This window comes from Somniosus microcephalus, unplaced genomic scaffold (genome assembly GCF_052327205.1).
Source record: "Somniosus microcephalus isolate GS21.2 unplaced genomic scaffold, FLI_Smic_1.0 scaffold1546, whole genome shotgun sequence".
Lineage (NCBI taxonomy): Eukaryota > Metazoa > Chordata > Chondrichthyes > Squaliformes > Somniosidae > Somniosus > Somniosus microcephalus.
The window spans coordinates 756-14,174 of record NW_028226733.1 but is presented as its reverse complement, the minus strand read 5'-3'; the positions used below and the strand labels follow the sequence as shown (position 1 = coordinate 14,174).

The 13,419-nt window shown below is 44.4% G+C and overlaps 1 protein-coding gene across 1 annotated transcript; it reads left to right on the top strand.

The window, feature by feature from the left end:
• Window positions 1-5,127: 5,127 nt before the first annotated feature.
• On the top strand, window positions 5,128-8,888 carry LOC147080489 (zinc finger protein basonuclin-2-like). The gene has a single exon (XM_085981176.1). It carries the CDS (start codon window positions 6,915-6,917, stop codon window positions 8,886-8,888), a length of 1,974 nt encoding a protein of 657 aa, XP_085837302.1. The 5' UTR covers window positions 5,128-6,914.
• Window positions 8,889-13,419: the final 4,531 nt, after the last annotated feature.

Sequence of the window (13,419 nt, the reverse complement as noted above, 5' to 3'; positions counted from 1 at the left end):
GTGGCTTCCCGCGCTTGGCGGCTTTTCCCGCGCTTGTCTTCTTCCTCCGCCGACTAAAATGGCGATTACCGCGCTGTTGCCGTTCTCGCCTCCCAGCGGTCCTTTATTTCCCCCGACGCTGCTGCTCTTGTTCCCCGCCGCTCCCGCGGTCCTCGTGGACATCAACGCTTTTCTGGCTGCTGCGCGTCTCTGCCCCGATTGCAGTCCGGCCCCTGACACCGGCTGCGGTCGTGTTCTCCGCCCTTTTCTTCGTTTTCCCTCCCCTTCTCCCACTGACAACTCGGCCGACTTCCCCTCCGTGCCGCTCGATCGGGCTTACCCGCCGCTGTCGTAGAAGGGATGATCACTGCCTGTTGCTGATGGTGGACTTCGTGTGTGGTGTATGTAACCGTTCCACCTTTAAGAGAACTATTTTAAGAGATGCACTACTTTATCTTGGCTGCTGTATACTGTAATACCGGTGGTGACCACACCGGTATATAAGTGCTGTGTAATGATTTATTGGGCAGTTCAGCCTGACCTTCGACTAGTAAAGACCTGTTGAATTTATTCTTGTGGTCTGTGTGCAGTGATTCTTATTAACAATAATTAGAACACACAGACTTAACATCGTGGCCAGCAAACCAACCCGGGTTCCCGATGGCCTCCCGTGCGATGCAGTGCTCAGCAGGATGTTGAGGGCGGATGCCCCTTTTCGACGCCCGTTCTGAGGACGAAGCTTCCTTGGATGCAAAACTGCCGCTAGGTATGATCAGACTCGTCGCCACTGTTGAGTCTGTGCTTTCAAATGTAGTTATGCTGAATAACTGGACACAGACAACAGAATACTTAAACAGGTCTTTAGTAACTGAGGGTCAGGGCTGAACTGAAATACACTTTGCTCCACAGGGTTTATATACCGGTGTGGTCACCACCGGTACTACAATATACAGGAGCCATCAGAAAGTAGTCCATCACCTTAAGGTAGTCTCTTAAGGTGGTACAGGTTACATACACTACACACACTTCATGTTGGTCGCTGACTGGTGACATTGTTGCCGTCTATAGGCAGGTCTTCATTCCAGACTGTTCAGCTTCCCAGCTGAAGGAGTAAATGTGGCATCAAGTGGAAACATGAATGGGAAAATCAAAGCATTCATTGTAGCAAAGAGTGACCTGGGGGAATTGTTACAAGCTGGAGAAGAGAAAATTCCATTGTCTTTCCAAATAATTCTCCAGCTACTTCCCCAGAAGTATTTTGTCCCAGGAAGCAATGCCTACCAGGCAATGAATTCCTAACCACAGTTCACACTCTCTCCACTAAATCCCATTCTTCCCTTTCAGAATTGTACTGAAAGCCAAGACAATTCTCTTAACTTTAAGTACATACTGTACTGTAGGAACAATGCTCCGGGTACCTTAAATTGTAGCCCATTTACACCATGCTTAATCCTAAGAATGCTTAGAACAGCTACAAGACAGAAATCATAGAATTACATAGAATGTGCTGCACAGAAACAGGCCATTCGGCCCAACTGGTCTGTGCCGGTGTTTATGCTCCACACGAGCCTCCTCCCACCCTACTTCATCTTACCCTATCAGCATATCCTCCTATTCCTTTCTCCCTTAGTTACTTATCTAGCTTCCCCATAAAGGCATCTATGCTATTCGCCTCAGCCACTTCCTGTGGTAGCAAATCCCAGTCTTCTCCCTGCAATTAACTTACACATTAAGAAGGCAGATAGCTCTGTATATCTGGATGTGTATATTTGTGACCCACGCCCAAACTGTAAGACACTGGAAAAACATCTCAGGTCTATAACTTAACCAAAATTTGACCCCTAACCTGAAGAATTGGAACCATTAACGTTTACTCTGCAAAATGAATGCACTGCAGGCTATGATTGTAACACACACACACATCAATCTATTTACTGCTATCTATCCACCGCTCTGTTTATTTATTTGTCTGTTAGTGTTGAATAGGATTGGGTCAGTACACTCAACAAGCTTGGAAATACCAGCAGGAAATTACTTCAAGATGATTTTTTGAGAACAATGTGTAGAAATTGAAAACAGTTTTTGCTTCTAGTCGCCCGAGTATTGTTGGATGGTGTGGACACCAGTCCTTGGAGGAGCACCATCTTTCATAGATTTATGTAAGCTTTTTTCTAGTGTCAGTTTGTACCAGCTTCAGATCAACACATGGACTCATGGATAATCACAACAAGCTGCTGCATGCCTGTGATCTTGCGCTGCAGTTTTGTGTCAAACCAGACTTCAGATTGATGCATCGCGGCTAAAAGAGCATCCTTCAGGGCAGTTTGTAAATGCCGTGTGAATATAGAAGGGAGGGAAATGCTTAAAATAATCAAATCTAACTTTAACCCCCCCCCAATTGAATTCCTACCATCAATAATTCATAGCATGTTCCTGGTAAAAATGTGACCATTACGATATTGGAAGCTGTTCTCCTGAGAGCAGAGAAGGTTAAAGGGAGACCTAATAGAGATAGTCAAAATTATGAGGGGGGTTTTGATAGAACAACTAGGGAGAAACTGTTTCTTCTGGGCCAGTAACCAGAGGTCATAGCTTTAAAATAATTGGCAAAAGCACTAGAGGGGGAATGAGGAGAAATTTCTGCACACAGAGGGTTGTTAAGATCTGGAGCGCACTACCTGAAAGGGTGGTGGAATCAAATTCCATAGGAACTTTCAAAACACAATTGGATAAATGCTTGAAAAGGACTCATTTGCAGCGTTATGGGGAAAAAGCTGGGGTGTGGGTCTAAATTGGATAGCTCTTTCAAAGAGCCGGCACAGGCACGGCGGGCCGAATGGCCTCCTGCTGTGCTGTAAGATTCTATGAAGTTCTAACTGGATAATGACTTGTCATTGGGGCAGCTGGAATGATGTAGAAGCTAAAGAGATGGCCGGTATGTACCTGGTGCATAAAGAAGTCTGCTTGAACTGATGAGAGTGGCCAATAAACTATGACGAAGGACATAGGCGCCCCGAATCTGGCTGGTTCAAACAAGCCAAGACGGAGGCAGCGGTTACATTCTCAAGTACTGTTGTAAATGTAATCACATACTCCTCACAATGAGCAAAGTTGGTCACTGTCTGCTGCTAGCTCATTTTATCAGGTGTTCCCTCTATATTACTACTCACTGCTTTGAAATCCAAATGAAATGAAAAGAGAACAGAACTGTAGGAGGAAGAGATGCAAACAAGGGAAACCTGGAATAAAAGAAATAGAAATTGCTGGAAATCCACAGCAAGTTGGTCAACACTTGTAAAAGAAAAGTGCGTTAACGTTTTGGGTGGCACATTCCAGCAGAACTGACAAGAGGTCCCACCTAAAGCGTTGACCTGCATTTCTCTTGCAGATGCTAACTTTGCCTGCTGTTGCGTAGGAGGAAATACTTTCAAAAAGCAAAGCACTTGTTTCCTTTCTTCCTTATCACCATAATAGAGTTTTATAAAAACTCCCGCTTGATTAGAGCAGAGCAAAATTACAGTTTTGTGCTGCACCCCTGCAGAGTAGGGTTGCCAACACTGGTTGGACATATTCCTGGAGGCGTCATCACATGACCTCCTACCGCCCGCCCCCCCCCCACACTCCTGCCATTGGTCGCACGACATGTCCACTGTCTCGACACCCCGCCTTCCCACGGCCAATCAGAAAGCGGGCAGTCTCTTCCTTAGCCGATTTGATGATTCTTGGCTGTCAGTTAAATAGTCTTCTTTCCCCATGGCCAATATTTTTACAACTAATAAACAAAAGTGTTCAAAGCATTTTTTTTTTTTTAAACACAATTTTTTTTAAAGCCTCTCTGATTTTTTTCTCCCGGGTTCGTCTTTAATTTCCGGAGACTCCAGGGCAATCCTGGAGGGTTGGCAACCCGAGTGCAGAGACTCAAGTTTACAGGTGAGCTGGAGGCCCTGATTGTCTCAGCCGATCTGGAGCCGACATTAAATACCCGCTGAATGCTGCTCTGTCCACTGATCTGGTTCGTGCAGTCCATGAAATGCAGCATTCAGATCAAGGGAGGAAAAAGGCAAACAAAAAACGTCTGAATTGTTTTTACTGTAAAGTTATATTTGATTGAATCTCTTTTTCTACTTTGAGCAACTAGCAATAGTTCTTGCTCATTTCTTCACATCTTTTGCCTCCTTTCCAGTGTAAAATGACACTGCCTAAACCCATTATAGAATCATAGAATGCTTGAACTATGTGGATTTTTGTCAGGTTAAGGGTTATGGTACTAAGGCGGGTAGATGGATACAGATCAGCCGCGATCTAATTGAATGGCGGAACAGGCTCGAGGGGCTGAATGGCCTCCTTCTGTTCCTATGTACCTAAAGTAGTTGCACTGTTTTGGACAAGCCTTTCACATTCCGCAAATATTGGCCCAGAAATTCGGGTCGGGGGCTTCCCGCGGGTGCAAGCCCCCGACCTGCACTTACCTAGCGCGCCGGCCATTGAGCTGTGGGGCCCCGTGGAATTCCGATCCTGGGCCTGCTCCAACTGCCGGCGCGCAGTGCTTGCGTATCCCAGGGGCCGGTTAGTTCGATGCGTCCCCTGGGATCACGTGGGCCATGGGGAGCCAATCGGAGCAGGGAATGCTCCATTCATAAGTTTGACAGGAAGAGCTGTCAAAACTTATAAATACTACGGGCCTCAAAACATCACTAAATCTTCAAATACATTTTTTTTAAATCACATTTTTTAAATAAACTAAATTACATGAAATAACTATTTTAAACAATAATTTAAATTTTTGAAAAAAATAATTTTATTTTCTAACGGGGCTAAAAATAAACTTACCTTGCTTTAAAGTATTTAAAAATAATAAACCTGTGGAAAAAATGTTTTAATTTTAATTAATTCACCACTTACCTTGTAAAAAGCAGGCCTTACACCTGCTTTTTAAATGTGTAACTTCTGGAGACTTACCCTCTCGGGAAAACCTGCAAAAAAAACGTAAGTTCGATGCGCACGCGCAGCCTCTCCTGCGCACGCGTTCGAACTCTGAACCCCTTCGTTCAGGGGAACGGAAGTGCCGGTTTCCCGCGCATGCGCAGTGCATGCAGGAAACCGGCACTTCCATTGGGCCTACGGATGAGTACCCCGTGCGTACTCACCTGTGGAGACCCGAATTTTTGGGCCGTTATGTTCTCCAACCAAACTAGGCCGACAGAATAAACGGGACAGTTCCAACTGGTCTGCCTCAAATGTTTTGGCATCATGCTGGTTATTTATTCATCCCCAGTGCAACTTGTTAGAAGAGTAAATTGAATTAAAAGAGTAAGTGATACTGCATGGCAGTGTGGCACAGGAAGAAGCAATTGTAATTTGCCAGTTATTCATTTAAAAAAAAATCTTTTGGCCTTAATAGAGAGCGATGCTAATTCTGTTTTCCTTCTGAAGTATTGATGTACTTGTTAGTGAATCAATAAAGTGCCTGACAGACACCACATATCCCTGGAAAATATTAGTGGGTACAAACGTGTTATTATCGGTCTAATGTGTGGGGGACTCTCGAGGATCGGGCCTTATTAGGGATGAGCTTTCAAGTGAGTACTGAACCCTGATTGATCAGAATTTGCCCAGTTTATCCCCTCCACCATCAAAACTGAAATCTACCGATCCCAGACCAACATTGAAATAGATAACCATGGAAAATCCACATTGAGCAAGAAATTCAAACCCAGATTTAGAAATAATGATCCACTCGTAGATTGTACATTCTCACTGAACTGACTTTTTTTTTTGCCTTTTCCTCGTTACTATTTAATGTTTAATAAAAAAGGTTATTTTGAGATGCTACACCAATATCATGAATATGTTACGACATTTGTCCAGAATAAGAATAATGTGTAACACCAAGTATCTGGTGCTACCTCAAGGCACAAAGCAGTCCGACACACTACTGTAATATGAAAGCTGCGAAATGCTTTTTAATGTATATTTAACAGCAAAGACTGTAGTGATCATTGGCTCAGAACATTCTCCCTTTTTTTCTTTTGGATAAATGTGATGATAAAAAGGAATGTAACTGCACATTGGAGCTGTCTGATTTTTAATATTTGCTTTTAATTTAGAAGGACGGTTCCAGGCAGTTTAAGTTCAGAGCTCTCTTTCTATCTGGTGAGCTACTGCAGCAAGACTGATCCACAGTTATTTGTGTCCTACATTAGTCATAACAGCTTATGAAAACAGACTCTAATCACACGGTGTATTGCAGAATGTGGCACCTATCTTGGGACAATCAAGAACGCTTCCATGCTGAGTTTCACTGGAAGGAGATATCTGGAGTCTTTGTTACTTGTGTTTATTCTATTACTAGGAACATTTAACATGACAAATTTTGTTAAATAAATTTATGTTTTTATTACGCTGTGTTATCAATTTTTGCTCCTCATTCTTGCGTACAGGAAAAGAAAAAAAATTGTTCCTCCGAATTGTTTCTCCCTCCAATGTCATCATATCTGTAAGGATTATAGTGAAGCTCCTTGATTTAGTCTGGGTCTGCACAGCAAGTGTTCCCATATTAATAAGCAATATATACTGAACATCTGCATAAAAGAGATCATTGTCTTTGTAATAGCAGAATCTTAGGTGGTTCATTTCATAGAGTCCCAGTGGTTTTCACTGTGTTTGCTTTGACATTATTAAACTCTGTCTGTTTTACTAATACCGAACCTAATTACCACATTTGCAGAAAAGTTTGCTCTGTGGGTCGAATGGTATTAACAATCTTTGCATGTTGCTCCTGGGCCTCTGTTTCATCAGTAGGACAGTTGTAGCGCCTTCTCAATAAGACTGCTGTAATTATGCGGAATCAATAAGTTTTTTTGTGTTTGTCTTTGTTGTTTCTTCGATATGGCCTGAAGGATGCTGCAGGCAAGGTGCTGGACCGCTGGGCTATCATGTCCCGGGAAGAGGAGATCATTACCCTCCAGCAGTTCCTGAGGTTCGGGGAAACCAAATCCATTGTGGAGCTGATGGCCATCCAAGAAAAAGAAGGGCAGGCTGTGGCCGTGCCGACTTCGAAAGCAGATTCCGATATCAGGACTTTTATAGAAGGCAACAATCGTACGCGAAGCCCTAGCCTCCTGGCTCATCTAGAAAACAGCAACCCTTCCAGTATCCACCATTTTGAAAACATCCCCAATAGCCTGGCATTCCTACTTCCATTCCAATACATAAACCCCGTCTCTGCTCCGTTACTCGGCCTCCCTCCCAATGGCGGCATGCTTGAACAGCCGAGCTTGAGATTGAGGGAACCCAACCTTCCCATCCAGAACGAGCATGTGGAGAGCAGCGAGTCTGAAGTCTCGGTTTCACCTTTTCAAAGTGACCAAGCAAGCAGCCGGAACGCCCTCAGTAGCATTATCAACATTGAGCCCAAAACCGAGCAGAACAGTTCGTCCCCGACTCGCACTCCAGCTCCAGCAAATGACCCTGTCAAGTCCGACTACTCCAAAAGTAGTCTTCTGAGTGCAAAGATTCAGAGGATGAGAAGAATTGGACTGTCCCCGAGAAAGGGCCGAGTGGTCTGCAATGCCTGTGGTAAGACTTTTTATGACAAAGGTACCCTCAAAATCCACTACAATGCTGTGCACCTGAAGATTAAGCACAGGTGCACGATTGACGGCTGCAATATGGTTTTCAGTTCCCTGCGGAGCCGCAATCGTCACAGTGCCAATCCCAATCCACGTCTGCACATGCCAATGCTGAGGAACAACAGAGACAAAGACCTAATCCGAGCCACATCTGGAGCCGCCACACCAGTCATATCCAGCATCAAATCAAGTTTAAGTCTAACGTCTCCTGGGCGACCAACCCTGGGCTTCAACTCCTCTTCAGTAGATCCAGTTCTTCAGAACCCACTAGTATTCCCTTCACTAAAGACAGTGCAACCCGTCCCTCCATTTTACAGGAGCTTGCTGACATCAGGTGAAATGGTGAGCCCTGCAACATCACTCCCTACCAGTCCCATTATGCCGGTGGTGCCCACCCTCGAGCAATCTTGCGTCCCTGAGCAACATTCATCCACAGTTCAGGAACTTACAGCTGACCTCGCCCCCAAGAAAAAATCTCGCAAATCAAGCATGCCCGTCAAGATTGAAAAGGAAGTGATTGACACGGCCGGTGAGTTTGATGAAGATGATCAGGTCAACGAAAATCACGTCAATGATGGCATCCATGACGAGGAAATGAATAATGGCAATTGTCACGAAGAGATGAGTCCCACCATTCACATGCACAGTAGCAGGAAAGCAGATGAAGAGCGAAGCCTTGGTGGGTTTGAAGATAAACAAATGGGTAGCATTACTTCTGAGGATCAAGAGCATGACCAAGATTTTGAGGACGAGTCTGAAGGCTCCGAGCCTAAAATGTGCGACGACGCCACAGAAAATGATGAGCAGATGCACCGAGAGGTATTTGACAAGGAAGAAATGTCAAGCAGCAAGCATGAAGACAATGACTGTGTTCCCCCTCATCCACAGACCATTAAAATAAAGGAAGAGTTCACTGACCCAACCTATGACGCGTTTTACAGTATCAGCCAGTACGGGTTGTACAACGGTGGAGGAGGGAGCATGGCTGCCCTACAAGAGGGCTTCTCTCCTTCAATGGGATACAGCAGCCCCCAGAAATACTCACCAGAGAGTGAACTGTGCTCCAGCCCTGATCCTAAGATCTGTTACGTCTGCAAAAAGAGCTTTAAAAGTTCGTACAGCGTGAAGTTACACTACAAGAATGTTCACCTGAAGGAGATGCATGTTTGCACAGTAGAAGGTTGCAATGCAGCGTTCCCATCCCGCAGGAGCAGAGACAGGTATTGTCAATCGTCTAATTTATTTTTGAATGTATTTAATTTCGTACCTTCGCTTTAGCTGAATGTCAATTACTTAAAAATTAAGTGATTTCTTCCAAAAAAAAATTTTTGTGTTTAGTTTTGATGTTTATTTTTTAATTTAATTAAAAAAAAAATAAACAGTACAGTTAAGTATAATGTTTTAAAAAGACGCTGTGAAAAGGACACTGTTTTATGGATGCGGGCTTTCTCAGAAGTTAAAGTAATTTGGAAGCATTGCATGTGATGCAGGCCTGTGGTGCGAGTCTTTGATGTACTTCCCCATGAAATGGTAGGGCACACGATGCCTACAGGTTCCGAATTTCACCCATGTGCTGAGAAAACAGCGAGGGGAGATGAGGCATTTTATCAGAGGGAGGGTAAGCTAATCCACCGCACAACAGCAATAGCAAAATACTGGAAATCCGAAATAATAGCAGAACATGCTGGAAAACACTCAACAGGTCAGGCAACATCTGTGGAGAGAGAAATGTTTCAGATCAATGGCCTTTCATCAGAACTGGAAGAAGTTTGAGATTTAACAGTTTATAAGCAAGTACAGAGCCAGGAAAAAGGGGGGCAGGAAAGAACGAAAGGGCAGGAGTGACTCAATGACAAAGGGATGATGGTGCGAGTTAGCCACAGCACTTCTGTATGTCCCCCAGCAGTGAGTGTGAAGAGGACAAGTGATAGAGGACCAGAAACCGGTCACTTGTTTATCCTCTTGGTGGGATAATAACGTGCGTCACTGGAAGATCTAATGAGAAGAAAATTAATTGCAAAGTGGTATAAAACCTCAAGAATAAAAGAAAGATATGTTCATAAACAACAGGCATATCAGGAAGTATTCTCTGGGCATCTCATGGTATGTCTGTGGTAAGATGTGACGGGGAAATCCGGCACTTGACATTTGCAGTCGGTGCCTCTTTCTTCAGTGGTGCTGCACAGTTTATGTCGCTGGACGATTTTTCCTAAAACAATATTATTGCATGTAGTTATGCTGCTTTCAGCTTTGCACTGACAGATCTATTTCCCACTCGATGGTTTCAAAACTTACCTGCCACCAATTGCCTGTCCAGTACTAGCATAGGAACCGAAGGCCATTTAGCTCCTCGAGCCTGTTCACCGTATTCAATTAGATCATGGCTGATCTGTATCTTGACTCCATTTACCTGCCTTGGTTCCATATCCCTTAACCAACTAAAATCTATTAATCTCAGTTTTGAAATTGTCAATTGACCCCCAGCCTCAACAGTTTTTTGGGGGAGAGAGTTCCAGATTGCCGCTACCCTTTGTGTGAAGAAGTGCTTCCTGACATCACCCCTGAACGGCCTAGCTCTAATTTTAAGGTTCTGCCCCCTTGTCCTGGACTCCCCACCAGAGGAAATAGTTTCTCTCTATCTACCCTCTCAACTCCTTTAATCATCTTAAACACCTCAATTAGATTACCCCTTATTCTTCTATATTCGAGGGAATAAAAGCCTAGTCTATGCAACTTGTCCTTCTAATTTAACCCGGTTAGTTCTGGTAATTCTGGTGAATCTGCGCTCCATCCCCTCCAAGACCAATATTTTCTTCCTGAGATACGGTGCCCAGATAAACTGAATTCAAATTCTCAAACTGCCATGGGGTGATTTAAACTCATATATTCTCTGGATTTTTAGTCCAGCTTTTGGATTACTAGTCCAGTAACATAACCACTAAACTACCGTACCCTTAGCATACAGAATGAATTGAAAGGGGGAAGCACAGTGGGGAACTCGAGTGACACACAGAGTGGTGGGGCATAAGTTAAGTTACTGATCTCAGCCAAGTGAGAGCGAGGAAGTGTCTGGAAAATGCCAAGCACCTTTCCACAGGGAGGAGAGAGGAAATTAGTGACAGCAAATCTCCTGGGAACTCTCAGGGCATCTTAGTGACTGGCTTCAAGTGGCATTGACAACAACAGCAACGACTTGCATTTGTATAGCACCTTTAATGCAGTAAAACGGTCCAAGGCACTTAACAGGATCATTAGCAAAAGAAATTTGACACCGAGCCACAGGAGGAGATAATGGGCCAGAAATTAGGATCGGGTGCTTGCCGCGCGTGCAAGCCCCCGATGTGCACTCACCCGGCGCGCCAACATCTGAGGCCCGGGCCTGCTTGGAATTCCTGTCACTGGCCCGGTTCAGATGTCGGCGCGATGTGCTTGCCTGATCCAGCGGCGTAGTTAGTGCGATGTGCCGGCTGGGATCAGGTGAGCACTCTGCAGCCAATCAGGGGAGGGGAAACTTCATTCATGAGTTTGATAGTGAAGACTGTCAAACTCATGAAAAGTACGGGCGCCCAAAAGACTAGTTTAACTTTAAATAAAATTTTTAAAAAATCCCAATAATTAAATAAACTATAAATAACTTCAAAAAACTATTTTAAACAATTAATAAAATTTTTGAAAAAAATAATTTTTTACGAAATTGGGTCTAAAAATAAACTTACCTTACTGTAAAGTCCTTAAAAACAATGAAGCTGTGGAAAAAATGTAATAATTTTAAATAAGAGACCACTTACCTTCAAGAATCCACTCCTTACGCCTCCTTTTGATATGTGTAAAGAGTTCAGGCCCTTGCACACGCGCAAACCTGTCAAAAAGAAGGAAGTTCAACGCGTGCGCTTGGACCTCTGAACCCCTTGGAGGAAATGTCGGTTTCCCGCGCATGCGCTGTGCATGCTGAAATCCAGCACTTCCAACGGGCCCACGCGTGAGTACCCCGTCCGTACTCACGCGTTGGGACCGGAATTACTGGCCCATTAGGGCAGGTGACCAAAAGCTTAGTCAAAGAGGTAGGTTTTGAGGAGCGCCTTAAAGAAGGAGAGAGAGGCGGAGAGGTTTAGGGAGGGAATTCCAGAGCCTGGGGTCTAGGCAGCAGCAATGAAAATCAGGGATACACATGAAGCCAGAAACGCCGAGATCTTGGAGGGTTGTAGTGCTGGCGGAGGTTACGTAGCTAGGGAGGGACGAGGCTATGAAGGGATTTGAAAACAAGGATGAGAATGTTTAAATTGAGGCGTTACTGGACCGGGAGCCAGTGTAGGCCAGCGAACACAGGAGGTGATAGGTCATGAAGATTGATGGCTTGTCTGCTGTCTCTCATAAAGTGTCGGGGGTGAAATATATGGTGAAGGAATGCCTCCCCTCACCTGTTATATATATTGTCCCTGTTTTGTTGAACTCCCCTTATGCCTTGGCAAGTTTATCAGGTGCGTTTGCTGATCCATACAGACGAGCTTTGGTGCTTGCTGGAGTCGCGGTTTGGCAGAAGGGGCATTAGAGTTCTCTTAAATGCCCCAAGGTCAAGGAGGGGAAAATCAGGTAAGAGTTATTATTCCAGATCATTGTCCATAAGAACATAAGAAATAGGAGCAGGAGTAGGCCGTACAACCCATCGAGCCTGCTCCGCCATTCAATTGGACCATGGCTGAACTTCATTAACTCCACTTTCCTGCCCAATCCCCAAATCCCTTGATTCCCTGAGTGCTCAAAAATCTATCGCGCTCAGCCTTGAATATACTCAATGAATGAGTGAAGAAATATCTCTTCATCTCAGTCCGAAATGGCTGACCCCTTATCCTGAGACCATGACCCCTAGTTCTAGACACTCCAGCCAGGGAAAACAGCCTCTCAGCATCTACCCTGTCAAGCCCTCTAAGAATTTTATACATTTCAATGAGATCATCTCTCATTCTTCTAAACTCCAGAGAATAAAGGCCCATTCTACTCAATGTTTTCCATGCAGGAGTTTGGATGAAACTGGAGCAGGCTCGGTGATAATGCCACTTGCCAATGTTGACTATTGAGGCCCATGCATGAATCATCACTGGGTTTAAGCTACCAGAGAGGTCTGGTGCCCATGCAACCATACCCCAGTGTAACTAATGCCTTCAGGAGAAGAAAGGAGGAATTTGGTGGGGGGTGGGGTATATACGTTCTTATTTGAATTTTGCTTTTGTATGGGAGTATGGGAATATGGGAGAAGAGAAAGGTTAGTGGCAGTAAAACTGAAGGGGAAAGAGAGAGAGAGAAATCAGCAGAAAGAAGCCAGGGACAGTGTTAATGTGGATGGGTGCCAGTTGATAGTGACTGGACTTTGTGTACCTCCCGCAGAACTCTCAGGCACACCCTAAAGCTGAGAGGGGTCACATTGCTGACAGCGGATTCTGTACAAAGGAGTTCAGGCAAACCGAGTCTCCGTTTGTGAGTTTGGCCTTGAACCTCTGGAGACTTGCTGCTCAAAGCTACTGGCTTAAAGGGCCCGGTGGCTGTTGAGAAGCAGAGGTGACTTACATTGAAGGTCCTGCACCTCAACTCCCTCTAAAAACAACTATCTCAGTCACACAGACCTGAGCTGTGAGCATGAAATTTACCAGGGCCCAGAATCTTAATTTGCTTATTTTGTCAGTACAAAAAATTCATTGTGGTATATACAATGGTTATTGTTTGGGTGTGACTTTAATCAAGAAGCCATTTTGGAACTTTAAAATCTTAATGCGATAGTCACTAACATATGCACATTGAGGATTTTTTAAAAATT

Bases quoted from the DNA above. Each gene is read 5' to 3' on its own strand.
- LOC147080489 (XM_085981176.1), top strand. From the start codon at position 6,915: ATGTCCCGGGAAGAGGAGATCATTACCCTCCAGCAGTTCCTGAGGTTC.